The 21,777-nt window shown below is 35.4% G+C and overlaps 1 protein-coding gene across 11 annotated transcripts in view; it reads left to right on the top strand.

The window, feature by feature from the left end:
* Nucleotides 1-21,777, top strand: part of LOC110460713 (ninein-like protein) — an 85,405-nt gene that overhangs the window by 53,228 nt on the left and 10,400 nt on the right. For 8 of the 11 annotated variants that reach the window (XM_021513773.1, XM_021513775.1, XM_021513778.1 and 5 more), the window contains 18 exons: nucleotides 1,104-1,206; nucleotides 1,752-1,921; nucleotides 2,219-2,487; nucleotides 4,768-4,840; nucleotides 5,154-5,296; nucleotides 5,776-5,916; nucleotides 8,757-8,931; nucleotides 9,828-9,944; nucleotides 10,217-10,306; nucleotides 10,559-10,757; nucleotides 11,667-11,777; nucleotides 12,591-12,602; nucleotides 14,521-14,532; nucleotides 16,753-16,940; nucleotides 17,286-17,458; nucleotides 18,368-18,932; nucleotides 19,294-19,456; nucleotides 19,864-20,054. In XM_021513773.1, coding sequence (XP_021369448.1) covers nucleotides 1,104-1,206; nucleotides 1,752-1,921; nucleotides 2,219-2,487; nucleotides 4,768-4,840; nucleotides 5,154-5,296; nucleotides 5,776-5,916; nucleotides 8,757-8,931; nucleotides 9,828-9,944; nucleotides 10,217-10,306; nucleotides 10,559-10,757; nucleotides 11,667-11,777; nucleotides 12,591-12,602; nucleotides 14,521-14,532; nucleotides 16,753-16,940; nucleotides 17,286-17,458; nucleotides 18,368-18,932; nucleotides 19,294-19,456; nucleotides 19,864-20,054 — 2,895 coding nt within the window. The remainder of the gene's footprint in view (nucleotides 1-1,103; nucleotides 1,207-1,751; nucleotides 1,922-2,218; nucleotides 2,488-4,767; nucleotides 4,841-5,153; nucleotides 5,297-5,775; nucleotides 5,917-8,756; nucleotides 8,932-9,827; nucleotides 9,945-10,216; nucleotides 10,307-10,558; nucleotides 10,758-11,666; nucleotides 11,778-12,590; nucleotides 12,603-14,520; nucleotides 14,533-16,752; nucleotides 16,941-17,285; nucleotides 17,459-18,367; nucleotides 18,933-19,293; nucleotides 19,457-19,863; nucleotides 20,055-21,777) is intronic. The other 3 variants (XM_021513777.1, XM_021513776.1, XM_021513779.1) reach the window with 3 other exon arrangements.

Genomic DNA, 21,777 nt, shown 5'->3' with positions numbered 1-21,777 from the left:
TCAGAGGTGCTAGTTTCAAATCCTTTTTAGTCTGAAATCTGTATGCTAGATATTGAGTAAGGTGGTTTTATTGTTTTTTGTCACTTTGAATAATATTTCTGTTCATGTTAAAAACAAAATCAACTCTCTGTATAAATATATCAGGTGACTGTTAAGGCCCATGGGCCTCTTGTTTCTATATACAGTAACCTCCCCTTAACTTCCGCTGGGATATAACTGTAGCACAGTTATATAATTATGGCAGCTAGGAACATATGTACTAAGGCAAAATGTAAGGTCACATATTGGGTACCTTAAATTTCCTTTCTTTCAGTACGACTTACAAAGTTTAAGAAAATGTATAACTTGTAACAGCGTTAGTGTTTACATTTTTAGGTGTAGTGTGGTACATATAGTGATGTATTGACAAACTGAGGTGTATACAGATTAACTGGTACGATGGAGGTGATAATAGGGTCATTAAAATCTTATCAAGTAATCGTTAATCATAGTGTACACATATACAGGAATCAAATTACCTCCTGCAGGCTGAGGCATCGTCACCTGTGAAACAGGATCTATCGTTCTTTATAGGTTATAGTTTGCATCTATAATAAACCTGTGTGTCCTGAGAACAGGCTGATCATACATAATGGTTGTCACTTGATCACCATTATTTTGACATCATATATAACATGTGAAGGGTAGTTCTGCTAATGACCTTACAAGTACAATAAAACCTGCTTTTGAACATTAGTACCATCTGTTATAGTGGCAAAGTCCTATCCAATTTCAAAAGTTTCACAAGTTTTATATACATTCTTATCTTTCCTGTGTATTCAAAGTGACCGCACAATACATCCTGCAAACGTTGAAATATATAGAATACACAAGATATATTACTGAGGTGTATGTTTTTCTATTTGGATGAATCAGATTTATTTACTGGTAAATCTGAAAAATAAAGAGAAAATGCCTGTATTACATGTTATTTAATTTTACCTAAATGTCTAAATTCACTAGGATTGTCAGGATTTATCAACAAAATAGCACTCCAGCATTGGAATAGACTTTGCTATCTATGCTTAGTTTTGTTATTCTTAAAATGTTTCCTTTTATTGCAGGAAGATGGTTCAAGGTCTGTACGGCGGAGCAGGGGAGATAACCCTCTACGTGAGTCTGCATCGTCTCTTTCTGAGGAAGAGAGGGAGATGTTTGAAGCAGAAGGTACATACAGTTCTAACATCAAACCTCAATTCTATCTTGTTGAATTTAATTATTGTTACAAGGTACTTTATTCCAACACAGAATCACCTCACTTATTGAGTCACAATGAACTGATATGACATAAACTGGACTTGATTTGGCGATTTATAGAAATTTTATTCATGTACATCAGAAAATATTAAAATTAGAACTGGAAAAAGTCCAATTTGATCTCAATTACCTGTACCTGGAATTAACATGTGAGATTTATCTAAAATGAGATACCACTATGAAATTCTGTTGTAATTGAATCATTGAGTGATCACTAAAATTGGAATCCATAAAACAAATGGAATATACAGTAAGCTGTTTAAAGCTACTGATTATGTACCTGAGATGTTTATCTCACCTGATGATGTTCGTTACATAAACACGGACACTACTACGACAAACTGTGACCAGTAACGTATTACTAACATATGTACCTAGTGCTGATTGTGTGTAGCCCCTTTAGTATGTCATCTTTCTTGAGTGTATGTGGTGGTGAATTTGTGCTGCGTTTGTAGGTCAGCTGAACCTGACTATGTGTGAGTTAGAACAGACCCAAGACCTGACAGAAGAGGACTACCTACGCAATATCTGGAAGACTCTGGGGGTGGGGCAGCGAGGGTACATAACTCTGTCTGACCTGTCAGCGGTGTGTGATCATATCGGCATGGATGAAATGGATGACGATGTAAGAACTATGTCAACAATACGTGTTTCCTTTAATGTTTTATACTCGCAGTCCCAAACTCAGGATTATTTATTACAAATATATCTAACTATAGAAATATGTTGGAATATCCAGTTCAGCCTTGGAAGATCAAAATATGTGATTAATACCAGCCTCAGTTGTTAGTCAGATGTAATATTAAATAAGGTAACAGGTAATATTTGTTAATTATATTGAATTACATTTACAATTGTCTTTGGAGTGACACGAGGTCACCATGACAGGGTTTAATATCTGTATGTATTGTTATATATATAGGAACTACAGCAGCTATTTGACAAACTGGACTCGGATGCTGACGGGAAAGTAAGCTTTAATGAGTTTCTACATGGTCTGCAGCACAGTGCACCACCAGCATGTCCCGCCACCCCCCGTTCACTAGGCACCCCTACTCCTCGGACACACTCGGCTCAGAAGAAAATCAAAGTGATGGCATCAGCAAGTGCTGAGGAGAGGTTGACACCATCCATAGTATTGGGGAGCGGTGTGTCGGGAATCTTCACCACACTAGACCCTACTAACACAGGGTAGGTAGGATTAGCAGCAACACACACAGCAACTTAGATTATTTACATGTTTTGCAAAATCATAGTTTGTGTGTGTTTTAATCCTTTCATTTAGTTTCCAAACTACTTTTCTTTGAAATTATTATGGTAAACCAGCAGCGTAGGGGAAAATAGGAATTTGTACAACGTTCGCCGAATAAATATCTGTGATTCTGCTATATCTGCTACAACTGTTACAACTGTTAATGTTCTTATACCTCATCTATATAACAGTGTGTTTTATTGGATTATGTTGATCACATGGTGTCGAAATAAAACACTGTGCCGCCCTCATATGCTTTAACGTCCCCGGTCATTTAATTTCCCTTATTCGAAGCCTCTAGAAAAATGAGCAGGGGGCATTATAAGTTCCAATAGACTGAAGCAGACGACAATAATGGCACATCAACCTGATCATCTTTACTATTGTTTTATTTCAGTATAATGAAACATTAACTGCCCTCAAACACTCGGTCTTCACCATTGTGAGACATGATTAATTGAGGGGAAACAAAGAATCATGTTTCCCCACAACAAGGGCAGTAAATGCACATTATACTGCAAAAGCTCAAAAGTACACGATGTGTTAATATTTGCTGGATTATCAATCATGTTATGTTCTTAATGAAACCATTCTAGCATGGAATTAACTACTATGTAAAAACTATGGCTGTGGATTATAACCATGACATGATATTCAGAGAACAGTGTAGGAAGTTTTCTCACAAATATGTTTAGAATCTTATCTAAAGAATTGAAGCCCTTGCAGCTTATTTAAACCACTGTATAACCAACCTCTGATTACTTTAATTCATGATTTATGAAATTGTTCAGACAATCTTTTTCCGTTGTTGGTCTGTATGACTGCGTGAACTTGAATTACTTGTGTTGTATGCTATGACATGTGTACTGATAATTCTCAGTTTTGACTCCTTTTTGTGTCGCCTGCGAAAAGCTTGTGACGCATAGGTATTGCTATGTCTGTGTCGTCGGCGGCGTCGCCCGCACAGAGGTTTTCGTGCGATAACTTGAGTTTCCTTGGGCCGATCAAACTCAAACTTCATGCAGTGCTGCCTAACCAAAAGTGCTTGCTTGGGATTGCTTTTCAGGTCTGAAGGTCAAAGGTCAAGGTCACTGTTACTATAAATAGAAAGAAAAAAAATTGCGATAACTTGAGCTTCCTTGGGCCGATCAAACTCAAACTTCATGCAGGGCTTCCTTACCAAAAGTGCTTGCTTGGGATTGCTTTTCAGGTCTGAAGGTCAAAGGTCAAGGTCACTGTTACTATAAATAGAACATCTGTTTTCGTGTGATAACTTGAGTTTCCTTGGGCCGATCAAACTCAAACTTCATGCAGGGCTTCCTTACCAAAAGTGCTTGCTTGGGATTGCTTTTCAGGTCTGAAGGTCAAAGGTCAAGGTCACTGTTACTATAAATAGAACATCTGTTTTCGTGTGATAGCTTGAGTTTCCTTGGGCCGATCAAACTCAAACTTCATGCAGGGCTTCCTTACCAAAAGTGCTTGCTTGGGATTGCTTTTCAGGTCCGAAGGTCAAAGGTCAAGGTCACTGTTACTATAAATAGAAAGAAAAAAAATTGCGATAACTTGAGCTTCCTTGGGCCGATCAAACTCAAACTTCATGCAGTGCTGCCTAACCAAAAGTGCTTGCTTGGGATTGCTTTTCAGGTCTGAAGGTCAAAGGTCAAGGTCACTGTTACTATAAATAGAAAGAAAAAAAATTGCGACAACTTGAGTTTCCTTGGGCCGATCAAACTCAAACTTCATGCAGTGCTTCCTTACAAAAGGTGCTTGCTTGGGATTGCTTTTCAGGTCTGAAGGTCAAAGGTCAAGGTCACTGTTACTATAAATAGAAAGAAAAAAAATTGCGATAACTTGAGCTTCCTTGGGCCGATCAAACTCAAACTTCATGCAGTGCTAAGCACAATCTCCCAGCTTCCTGCGCAGGCGACACATCCACTTCCGTGGAATTCTTGTTTTTGTTCAAACCATAAATATACAGCAAAAGGTTTACATTGCATTTGAAGTGTATGAATAAGCGTGAAAGTTTATCAGTAAATGACAGCTTTGTATACAATTCTGAGTTTTAGAGTTTAATTTTGAAAAAAAAGCCATTATTACTCTATACTACTACTATATCATGCCACCGAAATAATATTGCCAATCTTAATAAGAGATAAGTTCTGGTTAGTGATCGTTGATAATTTGTTGTAACAAAAGTTGTGGCCTCCGATGTTTTACAGGTTTTCTATGCCAGACAACATCATTGACCTGTGGGAAAAATACAATGTCACGAACGGAGCAGACATTCTCCTGGTATGTACCCACTGATCTAGGCTCGCACAGAACTTTTTATTGTGTACGATCTGTAAAACAAATAAACCAATAAATTCCAAAAAATATTTGACGATTGCCAAAGTTTTAATAGATGATCAAATAAATACAACGGTCTGTTGATAATTATTTTTGAATGAAAATATCCACAGTGTTGGAGGGAATTCTTTGACATAGATATTTGTAATAAACCTAGCTGTGTAGGTCTTTCTAGATAATTTACATGCTAACATAAAGTAAACAGACAGCTGTCTATGTAATATTAAGTAGGCTCAAATATCCTTTGATATTTCAGGCACTAGGGTTTGACCTCAACACCAAGGTCAGTCTGTCGGAGCTGTCCTCGTACCTGGAGCAGGAACTCATTAACTGTGATGACCAGAACGCTGTCTACCAGGCAGCCCTCTCCTCCTACCAGCAGGAGATCAGACACCTCAAGTACAATTACACCTTCATTGTATTTCATACTTCTGTATTTTAAAAGTTCATGCGCACATCAAGACAGCTAAATTCAATCATTATATTTCTTTCTGGAATCAAGAGGTCATATAATGACTTTGCATTAAAATTTATAATCTTTTAGCAGCAAAGCATAAAAAGGACATACAACGTAGCTTATATTTAATCATTATATTTCTTACTAGAATAAGAGGCCATGTAATTACTTTGTCTTGAAATTTAAAATCTTTTGGAAGCAAGCTTAAACAGAGCATACACTGTAGCTAATATTTAATCATTATATTTCTTACTAGAATAAGAAGCCATATAATGACTTTGTCTTAAAAAATTTAATCTTATGGGAGCAAAGCTTAAAAAGAACCATGTTCTTATTTTTCTACGATTCATCTGCCTAAATAAAGTAATTTTGAGCAGATATAGAAACAAGTCAATCTATAGATGTCTTTTTGTTAATACAGGTCAACACTGGAACAATTTAACTGGGAGACAGAAAAGTTAAAACAAGACTTGTCAGAGGCCAACCTTAGAAACATAAAGTTAGCTAAGGAGGTGGATGAACGCCACGCTCACATGGAACAGAGCACAGAGAGAAAGCTTCTGTAAGTCTTCAGTCATTGTCTGCTCTTTGTAAATTGAAGGTAGCAAACTCGTTTTGTGTGTGATCCAGTTGTGTGATTTTCATGGTGTTTCAAATGAATTTTAGAAATGAAAATTTTCATCAATTTATGGTAAAATGTTTAAATGGTCTCTATTCTGATGATGTCACATAGAACATCAATACTCTGTATCATGATTAAGTGAAAACACCACAAATCACGTTTAAATCAAGGATGGAATAGATTTTTCTTATTAATAAAACAAACTTATTTATATCTGATCATTTCTTTTTAATATATGAAAACAGATAAGATTTCAGGACTCTACAATTTCTGGTAAATGACTGAATTGTTTATCTCGGCTATATAAGACCAGGAAGGATCTTAAGTTGATCTTAAATTTCATAAAATCTGAGAAAATTGATGTACAATATCAGAATTAATTAGTTAGAAAGATATTTATTTATTTAATAACCTGTACATATCAAGGTCATTTCACACATTCTTGTGTTAACCATTTGTTTAATTTTACATACAATCAATTTCATTTTCAAAATTCAATACAACAAGTATTTCTATTGTACTATATCAAATAGAAACTATTATAATGAAGGGAGGTAACTCCTCATGTCTTGCAGTAACCAAGAAAACACCTATTTCCCTTTAATGCATATCAGTAAGATACTTGTTGAGATTAAGAAAACGTACCTGTGAGTATACTAAACGTAGATCATATTTCAGCCGGGCTTTGTAGATGGGCTTTAATTTTTAGAGGTTAAGGAATATGTTTTCTTTGTCAATACAATGGCCTTGGTTTGTGGATTTTAATTGCATGCTTATGTCCTAAATGTAAATGGGTGTGTATTGTATAAAGAACTATGATAATTGATTATTTCAAATATCCATCATATCAAATGCTGTTTAATACCTGATCAAGCATGCCACAGTATTTGTCTTTCATTTTTTGAAAAAAATCCCAAGAATTCCCTTTTCAACAATTCATATACTTAATTAGAGCATGGTGAAACTTGTTCTGGTATATTCAATTTTTCCTGAAGGCTAAACTGTGATACTCGAAGAAGATTTATGAACCACTTTGACTGAGATTGTTTGCCATGTATCTACTGCCACCTATATAGAAAAATGTCAATTGACCAAGAGTCTCTTATCTTTAAAGGCCCAGGTGTCAATAGAGAATTATTACCTGTACATACCTGGGGATGATGTATTGGTCCCCTAAATAATGGGATTCTAATTGAAGTGAGTGTACAGTGTCTTACCTGACTGTACAGGTATACAAGTAAACATAAATTAGGCCACAGACGTAGATATTGACACAATAAATACAGGTTGGGTGATTATGAAGCTGCCCTATCCTGGTGTGGTGACAATCTCAGGTGAGAGTTCTTGCATGTTGTTTGAATTCATTTAAAAGGTATTCGGTAAACTTTCTGTGAACACAAGTGAATTTTAAACATCACTATTTTTTCATAGAGGAAAACCTGTCAACTATAAACATGTTTTTACTGAAAATTCTTGCTCTTATGAAGTCATTATTTAGATCAACTGACAAGGAATGTTCTCTTTAACATCAAATTTTAAAACCAATTTTGATGATAGTGAACTTATATTCTTAGGTGATCCCTTTGAGTTAAGATTTGTTTTGCTATGACAATCTCAAATTGTTTCTGTGCATAATCCTTTTGCATACAGTTTCTTCTGTAATTCATTATGAATCATATGATCTTTCTTAGTCTCCAAACTTGTGCTTCCTTCGTTACTCCTAGCTTTCCGTCTAGTCCAAGTCTGTTTACTATAAACTCCCACCTTGACCATTTCTTCACTTGTTATCCTGTACTCCCTACCCTTAAATACAAGACAGGTTATTTGATAAGAGTACCAGATCTGGGAGATAAGGGTTATAGATTTTATACCCTCACAATCTGCATGACTGTTTCTCTGGGTTTAACTACCTGGTAATATTGGTATAAGTATACATAATTATCATCAAATGCAATAGACTGTATTGTAACAAAGCATGTTCCACACAAGCAGGATGGAATGTCAACACAAGGGATTCCATAAATGTATAAACAATAGCGTGTTACATGTACTGATGGCTGGTCTAGCTGTAAGAACCACGATCATTTTCAGGAGGATTAATGTCCACAGTACTGTAAGATATGTTTACTATAAACACTTACTGCAAATTCTTGTCATATTATTGTATCCTGACAGAAACATCATTCTTTATCACAATAACGAAAGTATGCCTATAGTGATTTAGTTTTTTGATGTCCATTGGAGTTCTTTATAAATATATTTTATTGTAGAAACCTTAACTTTCTTGAGTCCCTTAGGGTCTATTTTACGGTAGAAAACTATTTTGTTATGCTTTGGTGTTTCTTCATGTGTTAATATGTTTAATTGAAGAAAAATAATTTGAAGACCCCTTTTGAATTTCTTATTAACATGTTCTTCTGCAGAGAACTAATGTTTTTGGTCCCCTGCGGTTTGTTATACATGTAACTCTGCTAAAAAGCACTTCGTTGCCTAGCATGGACATATATATTCATGTTGAAATTTTAACCCACTGAAATCCATTTAGGTTAAGCGTAAGTAGGAATATCATGACCCAGTCACTGTTAAGTAAATATATATTCAATGTTAATAAAGTGTGTGTACATATAAATTATCTACCCGGTGTCGTGCCTGCTCCCGTTGGAATACACTTGAATTGAGAAAATTCATACACATGGTTGTAATAGTGAAGATGTTGCTTGAACCTGGTTGTGTTACCTGAGATGTATTACCTGATGCTATTATGGTTGATTAATTGACAGGACGGTAGAGAAGAAGTACCACGATCAGGTGAAGATGTTACAGAGTGAACTAGAACACGAGAGGGAGCAATACAGCACACAGGCTGTTACACAGAAAACCGTCCTCGAGGGTGAAATGGAACAGCTACGACAGGAGGACAGGAAGCTCAGGGAAAGCTTGGCACAGGCTCAGAAGGTAGGGCTTTAGGCAAGCTTGGCAAGGCTCAGAAGGTAGAGCTTTAGACAAGCTTGACACAGGCTCAGAAGGAAGGGCTTCATACAAGCCTGGCACAGACTCAGAAGGTAGAGTTTTAGAAAGCTTTGCACAGGCTCAGAAGGTAGGGCTTGAGACAAACTTGACACATACAGACTCAGGATGTAGGGCTTTAGACAAGCTTGACACAGTCTCAGAATGTAGGGCTTTAGACAAACTTGGCACAGACTCGGAAGGTAGGACTTTAGACAAACTTGGCACAGGCTCAGAAGATAGTGGTTGAGGAAATCTTAGCACTGTCCTTTTAAGATACGGTTTAGACAGGGGTTTAGACAAACTTAGCACTTACTTGAAGTTAGGGGCTAAGGCAAGCTTATAGCACAGGCCCTAAATATAGGGCTAAGACAAGCTTGGCACAGACTCAGATTAGGATCTTAGAATTTAGTCAAAGATCTGTGCAAATTAAACATGTGCGCTTCCTTTTAGACTTAGAAATAGTGTAGCTTAGAATATACCACTACAAGTGTATATAAACAGGCTTTTTGGAAAGACAACATTTTTTAAGTTCTTAGAAAAGGTCAACTCACAGGTGATAAGGTAATGAATAAGGAAGCTTTATAAAAGCATTTATGTGGCATCTTGCTACATCTTAATTGGGTGATCTGGTGGGAGGTAGTGAATATTATACAATGCAATGACTGGGATTTTACAGGTCATACAATGACAGAATACTTATATATCAGAAAGGCTCCCAGCTGTTTTATATGCCCGTGTGATTAAGATAGACATCAAACTAATGTCAAGTGTAAGTAAAAGTTGGAGACTTGCATTGCTTGATGTACACTGAAGTAAATTTCAACACAACTTTTTCATTTTAGGAGATAGAGAGATTGGAGAGAGACCTGATCGATTCCGTAGAGAAACGCACAGATGTTCAAAAACAAAATTCTCGCCTTCAAAAGGAACTACAGTCAGTGAATGACCTTCAGAGAAAGGTAACCTTTCTATAAGTTATTAATGTGGAATGAAATGATGGCATGGTAACATCGCAGAACAACTTTTGTGTAAGCATCATTTATAGACATCATATTATATGACTTGTATAGCTTTGCAGGCAATTACATACCTCTTATGAATAAATGTAATTGAAGTGAGTACATAGATTTCTATTCTAAAAAACTGAGGTCAATTTTGATTTAGGAAATGCTTCAGGAAATGGTTTAAGTTCAAAATGTCTTGATTGTTATGTCAACTTGATCTTTTACAGTTGGATGAATTTGAGTCCATTGGCGTGCTTTCTCCAGAGGAAAAGAAAGTGACAGAAGAAAAAATAGAGAGGGTAAAAAGTGAGAATAAGGTAAGTAAACATTTCATGAAAGATACTAATGCGTGATATTGTCGTCATAGAAGAATAATTCTTGTTTAGGATATAAAGTTTTATTCAAGTGATCCAAATTCAGAAATGTGTGCTTAAAATGGTCTAAACAAGTCTTTGTTACAACATTGGAATCATGTGACTGCATTATTGAAGTTTTTATGATAAGTGTCAGATCAAGTCTGGAAAGTTAAATTTTTGAAAAAGTGGATGAAATTTTGTCTTGATTTCTAGGATTTAAAGGATCGCAATGATGAACTTACCGCAGAGTTAGAGATGATAAAGCAGCAATTCCCCACACTGAAGAAAAAGGAACGCAGTGTTGGTCCCTCTCCACGAGGGTTTGGATCCCGAATCCCAGTTAGAGAGGGATCACTACTCTCTGACTACATCAAGGCAGGTCGCAGGGGAATCAGGTCATCTTTGTCCTCAGGTAGGTCACACAAGGACGAAAGGTCATCTTTGTCCTCAGGTAGGTCACACAAGGAGAAAAGGTCATCTCTGTCCTCAGATAGGTCACATTGGGAGGAAAAGTCATCTCTGTCCTCAGGTAGGTCACACAAGGAGAAAAGGTCATCTCTGTCCTCAGGTAGGTCACACAAGGAGAAAAGGTCATCTCTGTCCTCAGGTAGGTCACACAACGAGAAAAGGTCATCTCTGTCCTCAGGTAGGTCACATAGGGAGGAAAGGTTATCTCTGTCTTCAGATCGATCTCTATCCTTAAGTTGGGCGAACAAGGAGGAAAGGTAATCTCTGTCCTCAGGCAGGTCACACAAGGAAGAAAGGTAATCTCTGTCCTCAGGTAGGTCACACAAGGAAGAAAGCTAGGTCATCTCTGTCCTCAGATAGGTCACACAAGGAGGAAAGGTCATCTCTGTCCTCGGGTCGATCTCTGTCCTCAGGTAGTTCACATAAGGAGGAAAGGTCATTTTTGTCCTCGGGTTGATCTCTGTCCTCAGGTAGGTCACATAAGGAGGAAAGGTCATCTCTGTCCTCGGGTTGATCTCTGTCCTCAGGTAGGTCAAATAGAAGGGAAACAGAGTACAGAAGGTGAAGGCTAGATCATATGTGTCCTCAAGTAGGTCAGATAGGTCAGGTCTGATCATCAACACATTTCTAGGTTACATGCATCTAAGGGATGGACAGAAAGGATGGGTAGGCTTAAGATAGATTTCTGTTATAGCTACTTACATTCTACTTGTTGCTCAAATCTAATGGTGTGTTCATTAAACTTAATTGATAATTTATGTATCAGCAATATTTTTCATTCTTTGTGGAAGAAATTTGTTTGAGGTCCAGTTTGAGATTATAGTTACAATATTCTGTTTATTTTATTTTGTAGAAACATCTGATGATGAGACCCAGTCCTCAGGGTCTACAGGACTCACCCCCAACTACACCAAACGGACACGCCGGAAACTTCCGCAGGCTCCTGATGACGAGGATGCGGGAAGTGAGTACAATTACCCAGAATGCAGCAGCCAAGCATAAATGTTTATCATAATCAACATTCTTTATAACAATATCTATCTGTAGGTTTCTTTTCATCTTCATAGGTTATACAAAATCAGGTGCATTAGAACTTGTCTGGTTTTCACGTAAAATTAAAAACCTAAGTTCGTCTTTCATTATGTCATATTTGAATTTGGAAACAAGGAAAAAAGTTATAGGAGCCATATTTATATTGAATATGGTAAACACATCAAATTTTGTTTTTGCTCAACACTCTGGTTTGTCACCTGAATTTGTTTGGTTTTTGGCTTTCATTAAGTTATATAATGTTATGATCATCAATAATTGGCAGCTCTTTCATATTAATTTTTTTTCGTACATATTTTTTGTTTTTGAAGCGTTGATTATATATATATCTGTGTCCTGTCATTGGTGTTATGTGACATACTGAACTAAATTACTGATAACCATGTCCATATCGCAGATTAAAAACACTAAAAATCTTTGTATAATTTGTGTATTTCTTGCTGATGTATGGTATTTTATTGAAAATATTAAATTAATAAGTAGCTTTTATGGATGTCCTCAATTAATTGAACACAAAGTTAAGATTTTTTTTGTATATATTTACATACTAAAACGAAAAGTAATTCCTTAATTAATAGAAATCTCCATCAAGCTTGTGTGTGTATATATTTGGGCTATAAGCATTTGCACATAAATGGTGTGACTGATAATGACGGCTATAACTCGGCTTTTCAACCTTTTTCACCCTCCTGATTTGTTTCATGTATCATTTGAACATTGCCTGCAGACTGGATCAAACGTAAGCTTGTGTTGTAACTAACATCAGTGTGCTGTGGTAATCATTATTGTAACCTTGTTGTCATCATACTGTAGAACCCAATATATACATAATTCATATATAATACAGTACATATCTATATATTGTATCTCTATCATTCAACTGCTGCATGGATTGAGATTCTTGTCATTTCAAAATGTTATGAAATTGTGATATCAAAATCTCGAATTATGGTGTTAAAATCTCAAAATTTCCTGGATTTTTATTTTTAAGTATTGGTTGATTTTCTGATTATGTTAAGTGGCATTTAATCAGATGCCAATAGATGTTAACATAGAAAATAGGACCCACTTCTAATGTAATAATTAATTAATGAGCTAAGAACAAAAAAGTTTAGATGAAGCAGTTTTATGGCTAAAATATTTTCACCATATTATGGTAACAATAAGTTCTATACCTGATTTTTTTAATCAGGTTTTGGTGGTCATCAGGAAAGGGTCAAAGGTCACAGTGAACCAAATTTAAACAGCTTGTGTACAACATATTTCATGAACTCCTAAAAAACATTTGTTGATATTTACACCACTATGCTACTGTATGGTGGATTTTGGTGGATCATGAGTAAAGTTTAGAGGGTCAAAGGTCACTGCATGTTGACCACTTTTGATTTTTATACACACAAGTACGTGAGCCCCTTCTTAAAAACAGTATCAGTAATTACTTCTGAATACAAACAAATCTAATTAACAGATTGATAGCAGAGAATATCAAATTTTTGTATCAAAGTTTAGACTTATATAAACTACCAAAGTACATGTATAGGTATGTACATGTGTAAATGTATACATGTGTAAGTGTATACATGTGTAGGTTTATACATGTGTAGGTGTATACATGTATAGGTGTATACATGTATAGGTGTATATACATGTGTAAGTATATACATGTGTAAGTTTATACATGTGTAAGTGCATACATGTATAGGTGTATACATGTGTAGGTATATACATGTGTAAGTGCATACATATGTAGGTGTATACATGGGTAAGTGTATACATGTGTAAGTGTATACATGGGTAAGTATATACATGTATAGGTGTATACATGTATAGGTGTATATACATGTGTAAGTGTATACATGTGTAAGTATATGCATGTGTAAGTGCATACATGTATAGGTGTATACATTTGTAGGTATATACATGTGTAAGTGCATACATATGTAGGTGTATACATGTGTAAGTGTATACATGTGTAAGTGTATACATGTGTATGTGTATACAAGTGTATGTGTATACAAGTGTATGTGTATAGATGTGTAGGTGTATACATGTGTAGGTGTATACATGTGTAAGTGTATACATGTGTAAGTGTATACATGTGTAAGTGTATACATGTATAGGTGTATACATGTGTAGGTGTATACATGTGTAAGTGTATACATGTGTAGGTGTACATACATGTGTAAGTGTATACATGTAAAGGTGTATACATGTGTAAGTGCATACATGTATAGGTGTATACATGTGTAGGTATATACATGTATACATGTATACATGTATAAGTGTATACATGTATAGGTGTATACATGTGTAAATATATACATGATTAAGTATATATTTGTAAGTGTATACATGTATAGGTGTATACATGTATAGGTATATACATGTGTAAGTGTATACATGTATAGGTATATACATGTGTATGTGTATACATGTATAGGTGTATACATGTATAGGTGTATACATGTGTAGGTGTATATACATGTGTAAGTGGATGTCACTGATAACTTTATTTATAGGTACTGTAGTGGATTGACAATTATACTGTGATACTGACTGCAGGAGAATTTTCTTTACAGACACATATTTTGTAAGAGTTTTCTTCAAGTAAAACATCCATCTTTAAAAAAAATCTTGCAAATGCATATTATTTTCAGATTGGGAAACACGTAAGATTTTCATGATGTTATTTAAACCTCACACAAATGCTGTTTTTGTTGGCAACACATTAATGAATTTGTATATCCCCTGATATTTACCTGTATTGAAACACGTACTATACATTGAGTTGTGAAATGCACCCTTTGTATGCCTCATTTATTCAATAACAAACCCCATTTGTAAGTACTTACACTCTGCCTCTAAAAAATACAACTGAACGACACCAGATACATTTTGTGTATATGTAACTTTTTATGAAATGGTTCTATACAAGTGATCTTGACTCTTAAGTCAAATTTTCATGTGCATGTTTTTTGGTTTATTCTTATAAAAGAATACCTGTTTCTTTTCAAAAATCACTTTTATTCATCTTAGCTGTGAGTGTTGAGCTGACTTTCACATTTCTTGAAATTCTGCAAAACATTTGCTATTTGTGATTAAATAATTGCTATTAACGTGGATCTGAATTCTTGGAAAACTTGTTCCAAAGATATATTTTATTCTTTTAATTTTTAATGTGAAACTATCCGTTGTGAGAGAATGTAACATGTAAAGGCCTAAACAGAACATTTCATACATAGAACGTTACAGTTTCAAATATACGTACACATACATTTACTAGTAAGTGTACATGTTGTGTATATGTCGTAGTGACAATAAAATCATTGACATGATCTTTACGTTGTTGACATGTATTCTTAAATATTATTCAACGCTATGTGTATCGGTCAGGCAATTTCATGTACAACATGAATTTTTGGGTGAAGAGGAGAGTCCATACAATAATAAATATAAATATTCCTCGAAAAGGATTAATGTTATAGTGATGTATTGATATGTTGTGGAATATATAAAGTCCACAAATGACACATTGTATGTACGGAACATGAAACCAGTGAACCCGAGCTAGGGTACTTAAAGCTAATTATGTACATAAAAATAATTTCCTTGTACTAGCTCTTATCACTTGCTTGTGATACATTGTAATAGCTTATGGTCTGTCACGTTTTACTGATCTTTCTATTTTGCCTGATATATAGCTGTATACAGTATATTACGTGTGTAACCTGTTAGCTTATGGTCTGACACGTTTTACTGATCTTTCTATTTTGCCTGATATATAGCTGTATACAGTATATTACGTGTGTAACCTGTTAGCTTATATATATAATTATGGTCTGTCACGTTTTACTGATCTTTCTATTTTGCCTGATATATAGCTGTATACAGTACATTACGTGTGTAACCTGTTAGCTTATATATATAATTATGGTCTGTCACGTTTTTCTGATCTTTCTATTTTGCCTGATATATAGCTGTGTACAGTATATTACGTGTGTAACCTGTTAGCTTATATATATAATTATGGTCTGTCACGTTTTACTGATCTTTCTATTTTGCCTGGGATATAGCTGTATACAGTATATTACGTGTGTAACTTGTTAGCTTATGGTCTGTCACGTTTTACTGATCTTTCTATTTTGCCTGGTATATAGCTGTATACAGTATATTACGTGTGTAACCTGTTGACCTCCCAACGTGTCCATGATAAGTGGTATACTTACCTCGGGTGTAATGAGTTATCATGTCCTGTCAATATTGACTGGATGTCCATCTATTGTAATTTGCTGGTAAAGGTCCCATAACCTATGATAAAGTCACTTGGCTAAGAATGGTCAAACACTCTTAGTGTTATAAACAGGTTTCTAAAGTTTTTATTTAGAAAGATCACAAATACTTGACTTCTGAGCATAATAAGTTGCCTATTCATACACATATATTGACTTCTGGGTATCCTCTTTCCTATAAATACACATTATAAGTAACGAATGTATAGGTAAAAACAACTTTTTTTAAAATATTTTGTACTTCGTTTTGTAAAGATTTTCCCTTCCTATTGTGATATAATACTTTTACTAATTAGTGGATAAAGCCTATTTGATTAATCTAAAAGTATAACATCTTATAACATTTTCTGGATTACCTCATAAACAGGTATAACTTGAATGTATACTCTGGATTACCTCATAAACAGGAACACTTCTTTTCAAATACTTCAAACACATATATTTAAAGATTTAGACCTTCACAAAGTAAGTAAAGTGGTTCAGGATTCTGGACTGGAGTGATATTTATAAAATACTACAGAATTACTACAGTTATGAAGCCTTAGATGGCTAGATTTGTTACCTGTGACATATAATAACCCTGCCTTATTCTCTGTACAGGTGTCAGCAGCATACAGAATGACAGGGAACAGATTGAGAACCTTAAAAAGGAGCTGATTGACCTTAAAAACCACATGGAAAAGGAGCACAAGGAGATTGAGCACACCTACAGAGAGAAACTCTCTAAGATGGAGGAGAGTCATGACAACCAGAAAGTTGAACTATTAAAGAAATTTGAACAAGAAAAGGTTTGTGTGCAAGGTTAAACTTCATTTAACGTCAAGTTTACAAGATTTACTACATATGATCTGTTTCATTCTTGGATGAGAACTAGTCTAAAATAAAGGCAAACTTTGTGACAGGAATGTATCAATAACATGTCTGTCATAAGGACCTCTACAAAAGGATAAGAGATCTGCATTAAATTAAAAACAAATAACAGTTGTCCTATTTGGCAAATATTTTCATGTATTTGCAAAATTAATTTACTTCATATAACAGATAAACTACTTAGATAAATCAATTCAAATCAAATTAGAAATTACCAAGTGCCCTGAATCTGTCAAGTTTATCTTCCATGTGTTTGTTGACAGAGTGATATTTATGAGGAGTGTGAACACATAAAACAAACAGAATTGGCCGCTCGGCAACAGCAGCTCCAGAACTTCTTTGCTAAAGAAAAACAGGACATGATGGACAAACACGAGTACGAGAAGAGTTCACTAAATCAGCGATTTGTTGAGGAGAAGGATGCTATGATTAAGAGGTGAGATATTGTAGAAAATGTTGATGTTGTATGTTTACCTTTAGATCTGAAAGTGACATATGAAATCTGTAAATATGTATATCTGCCATTGTCTATGATGAATAACCTCCCAAATGAAGTATATTCAAAGTCTTTCTCCATTAAGATACATTCTGTTGTCTTTATAGTAAAAGAAACACTTAATATCTATTGTATATAATCATACTATAGGTCGTCATACAAATCCAAGGATCTAACTTGCGTGATCAAAGGCTCGCGGGCACCAGTTACAGCATCCTGCTGTCCTTATATAAAATAAAACAAGTGTTTTTGTTGATAACTCACAAAAATTAATAATAAAATATAATAAAAGGGATGTCTTAATGCTCATTTGAGAATACTTAAGAAACAGTTTTTATCAGTATTATTTTAAAGATCACCCCCAAAAATTCTTTTTGTCAGAAACCAAAAATGAAAACATGTCACATGTATGAACATTACAGTGTCATATGAATTGTGCAGGTTATCATTAGATTTTTTCAAAGGAAATTATCACTCGTGTCAGCTTGGCATGCATACGGGCAAAAAGTTGTAACAATCTGGCTGTTCAAAGTCAAAATTTGCTGTAGATATATCTATTACAAAAAATTATGATAAAAGGATGTTTTTGCAAACTATATGAATATTTATATTGCATGGTCTCAAGCACAAATTGAACTTCATGTACTTATCCCCAGTATATATATTTAAAACAATATACCATTTCCTAATTAACAAGTTTTCTGGATAACTGTTCAGAAGTTGTTACTGGAAGGTAATATGAACATAAAATAAGGTTCTTAAATGGTATCCATTCATGTTAATACCCATCATGTTTGGATTTACATAGTTTTACTATATATTTGACAACATTGTGCTTCCTTCCTCCAGTCTACAAGTAGAGTATGCCCAGGACCTGGAGGTACAAGTGACAGCAGTACAAGAGGACTACGCCCGTGACAAGGCAGAACTTGAGGCCTACATAACAAACCCCAATGAGTCACAGCTTCAGCAGCTGGAACAGGAGAAGGCTGAGCTCGAAGAGAAGCTGTTTGAGCACCAGGAAGAGATGGAACACCGCATTGAGGAGGCAAGGACGAGGCTCAGGGAGGAATTAGAAGCTACCAAGGAGGAGGAAATATTAAAACTTAAGTCTCAATTTGAAAATGAGAGTGCAAAAATGAGAACAGACATAAATGTGAATAGTCAAAATGATATACATAGGTTAGAGGTTAAATTTGAGGAAGAGAAAACCAAGTTAAGAGTGGATTTTGAATCTGCAAGAGAGGAAGACAAGAGTGAGTTTGATCTTAACATCTTGCAGCAAAGAGAGGAGCTAGAAGCAAGATATAATAAAGAAAGGGAAAACTTGGAGGAAAAGTATGAGGACCAGCTACGGAGGCTGAACGATGAACTACAGGCAAAGATAAAGGAATACGAAAACAGTCTCTCCGAGGTCAGTGTAACTTGGAATGGCGTCTCAAGGTCAATCAAGGTTATGTCAAATCAAGGGTTAGGGTCTTACAGTCAATGAGGGTATCTCAAGGTAAATGGTCAGCCTCAAAGTCACTGATTGCTACCTGAAGGTCAAGGGCCAAGAGTCTGAAATTATTTTGGATGTCTCAAGGACAAAATATCATAGTCAACCATGAGTTCCCAGATAAGGTCAGCTTTTATTATTAATTGCCTGTGAGTATTTTAGGAGTGTTTTAGAGAAATAAAACATGCATTTCCTGATAGAAATATGAACAAAAAAATCATGTTTAACATGTACATTTTATGACACTAATAGAAACATCATTTTTGTTCTTGTGTAGGGAGTGGATGCCCTGAAAGGAAAGACAAAGGAGGACTTCTTCAACATTCTGTCTAGTGAGAAGGACTTGATTGCTGTGAGACAGAAGGAGGAGGTGTCTCGGGGTATAGAGAAGGAGAAAGTGGAGCTGGAAGGGCAGTATACCAGTCGCATACAGGAGCTAGGTAATGTCAACCTTACTCCAGTCATTTCATATCAAGCGTTTAGTTTAACTAGATAGTGAAATTGAATTTAATCATTTAAAATTGGATTGTAACAACTGATGTGATTAATCATCATACAAGGTTCCTGTGCTTGAGAGAAAAGGGTGTAGAAAAAATGCCTAATGATGCTGCACTATACATCTGCATGGATAGCCGACAGTAAACAGATTTGGTCAACAAATTTGGTCATTACCAAAAATTTTATTGCTTTCATTCACCCTTGAGATTGTAAAGTCATCCTTTTAGGATTGAGGTGTGAAGAGGAAAAGTGGTGAAGGTTTGAAGCTGGTGATAAGAAATCAGATTTAGTTTGCCATATATAACTGTTTGCCATATATAACTGTCAAAACACTTTGGCTAACTTACAGAGCAAGCCTTTGCCCAGGAGAAGGAGGAGCTGCGAGACAGGTATGAAGGTCAGATTGTGGGACTCCGGAGTCAGCTTGAACGTCTCACTGTGAGGTTAGATGAGGAGAGGGAAGCCATGGAGGAGCGGTTTGAGGAGGAGAGGGAAACGCTCGAGGAGGAGCTGGCTCGTACTATTAAGGAGGAACTAGAGGTGGGTTAAGTCATAACTCAGATTGTTTGAAGATCTCACTCACGACATTGACAGAAGACCTAGAGTAAATGGTCATAATTTCACTGGTTTTTAACTCTCATAGGTCATATCAGGAGAAATTATTAGAGTTAATGTTATTATAAAATCCTGCATTATTTTTGTTTGAGGAGGAGGGTGTTAATATTACATGAAAATGTTGTAAGCTCCGGCTAGTTCCTATTTTCATAGGTTTTCATATGAATAGACAGATATCCAGAGAGATCTAGAGGTGTGTCTAACGTGTATTGGGGGATGGAGGATGGTAATCTATTCAGTCTCAAAGGGTCGAGTTATATTTGGTATAATCTATGAATAAAAATTATAATTGGTCCTATCTTTTCAGAGAGTTTGATTTCAGATCTGAGTCCATGTATCTTTCAAAGACTTGTATTAATATTCTGCTAAGAAGAGTAACAAAAACAAACTAATGTGTACAGTCAAATTTTTGTAAATATGAATTGTGAGTTCTAACATTATTTTTGGAAACAAAACAGAAACACAAAGTGCGACAGAGTACCAGGTTTGAGGTAAATTGTGTCTTGTTATATAACGTGGCCCCTATTGTATACCCACACAAAATCTAACCTAGACACACACAATGTGATATCAATGGTACTGATGTATCAAACACACAAACACACTTCACGGTTTGGATTGTTCGTGAACACAATGCACTTTCAGGAATACTCTATTGTATTTGACGGGGCAAATATATAAATATTTCATTATTCTCATCTTGAATTTATTTGATAAACTGTTTAAAAAAAAAACGTAATTGTGAAGAAATGTGATTAATTTTGTAATTAATTTTGTAATTATTTCTCTGATAATCAAGATATCGGTGGTAGGCATTGGCAAGAAATTCTTCGTGCGGACGGCACGAGTGAACCAGTCAAAGGTAGAGAGACCTGTGCTGTTGTACCAGGGCTTTTGTTTCTGCTTTTGATAGCTGGTATCAACACCACATATTAGGTGTGGCATTGAATGCGGTTCTTTTGCTGCGAGCGAAGTAATAATACTGTTGTGTTGTAACATACAAATGAAACATTGGATAAGTTGGTTAGTAGCTAGGACTTTTTCATGCCAAGGGGTGTAGGATAGGGAAATCCAGAGGGTGGAATTTCCCTATCCTACACCCCTGGACATAAAAGAGTATTTTTCTCTCATTCCAACTACCAGAATATAAGTTCAGAAACCATGAAAATGGCTTGGACTGGCTACGTTTTTGAAAATATCAACTTTTCCCCTGAAACGTTTTGACGAAAACGAAGCTGACAGCTGGATTTAGCATACCCCATATTTGCAGAGAAAACTAATCTCATATGTTTAACCTGAACTGTCAATATATTGTAAAAGTGGTTTTTTTATCATGTCGCCTTTTCTGCATTGCGGGTATCAGACTTTTCCAATTTTGAGACGTCAGGCCATTGTTAGCAATTGTGATGTCACATCACATGAAACCGGGTGTAAGACAGAAATTTCTTACACCCTGTTCTTACCCTGGACAGCTCTATCTCACACATACAGAAATGAGAGAGAGAGAAATATAATATATATACAATGTATATATATAAAAACTGAAATTTCTGGATGATAGATTAACTTAACCAACTCCATGATTAATAATAACCCATGTTGAAATAATGCAATATGTTGCAGAAAGTTTGAAGTATTTGTGTGAAAA

The sequence above is a fragment of the Mizuhopecten yessoensis genome, unplaced genomic scaffold, assembly GCF_002113885.1.
Source record: "Mizuhopecten yessoensis strain PY_sf001 unplaced genomic scaffold, ASM211388v2 scaffold10475, whole genome shotgun sequence".
NCBI classification, from domain to species: Eukaryota; Metazoa; Mollusca; class Bivalvia; order Pectinida; family Pectinidae; genus Mizuhopecten; species Mizuhopecten yessoensis.
The sequence above is the reverse complement of the archived record's forward strand: the minus strand, read 5'-3'. Positions and strand labels throughout refer to the sequence as shown.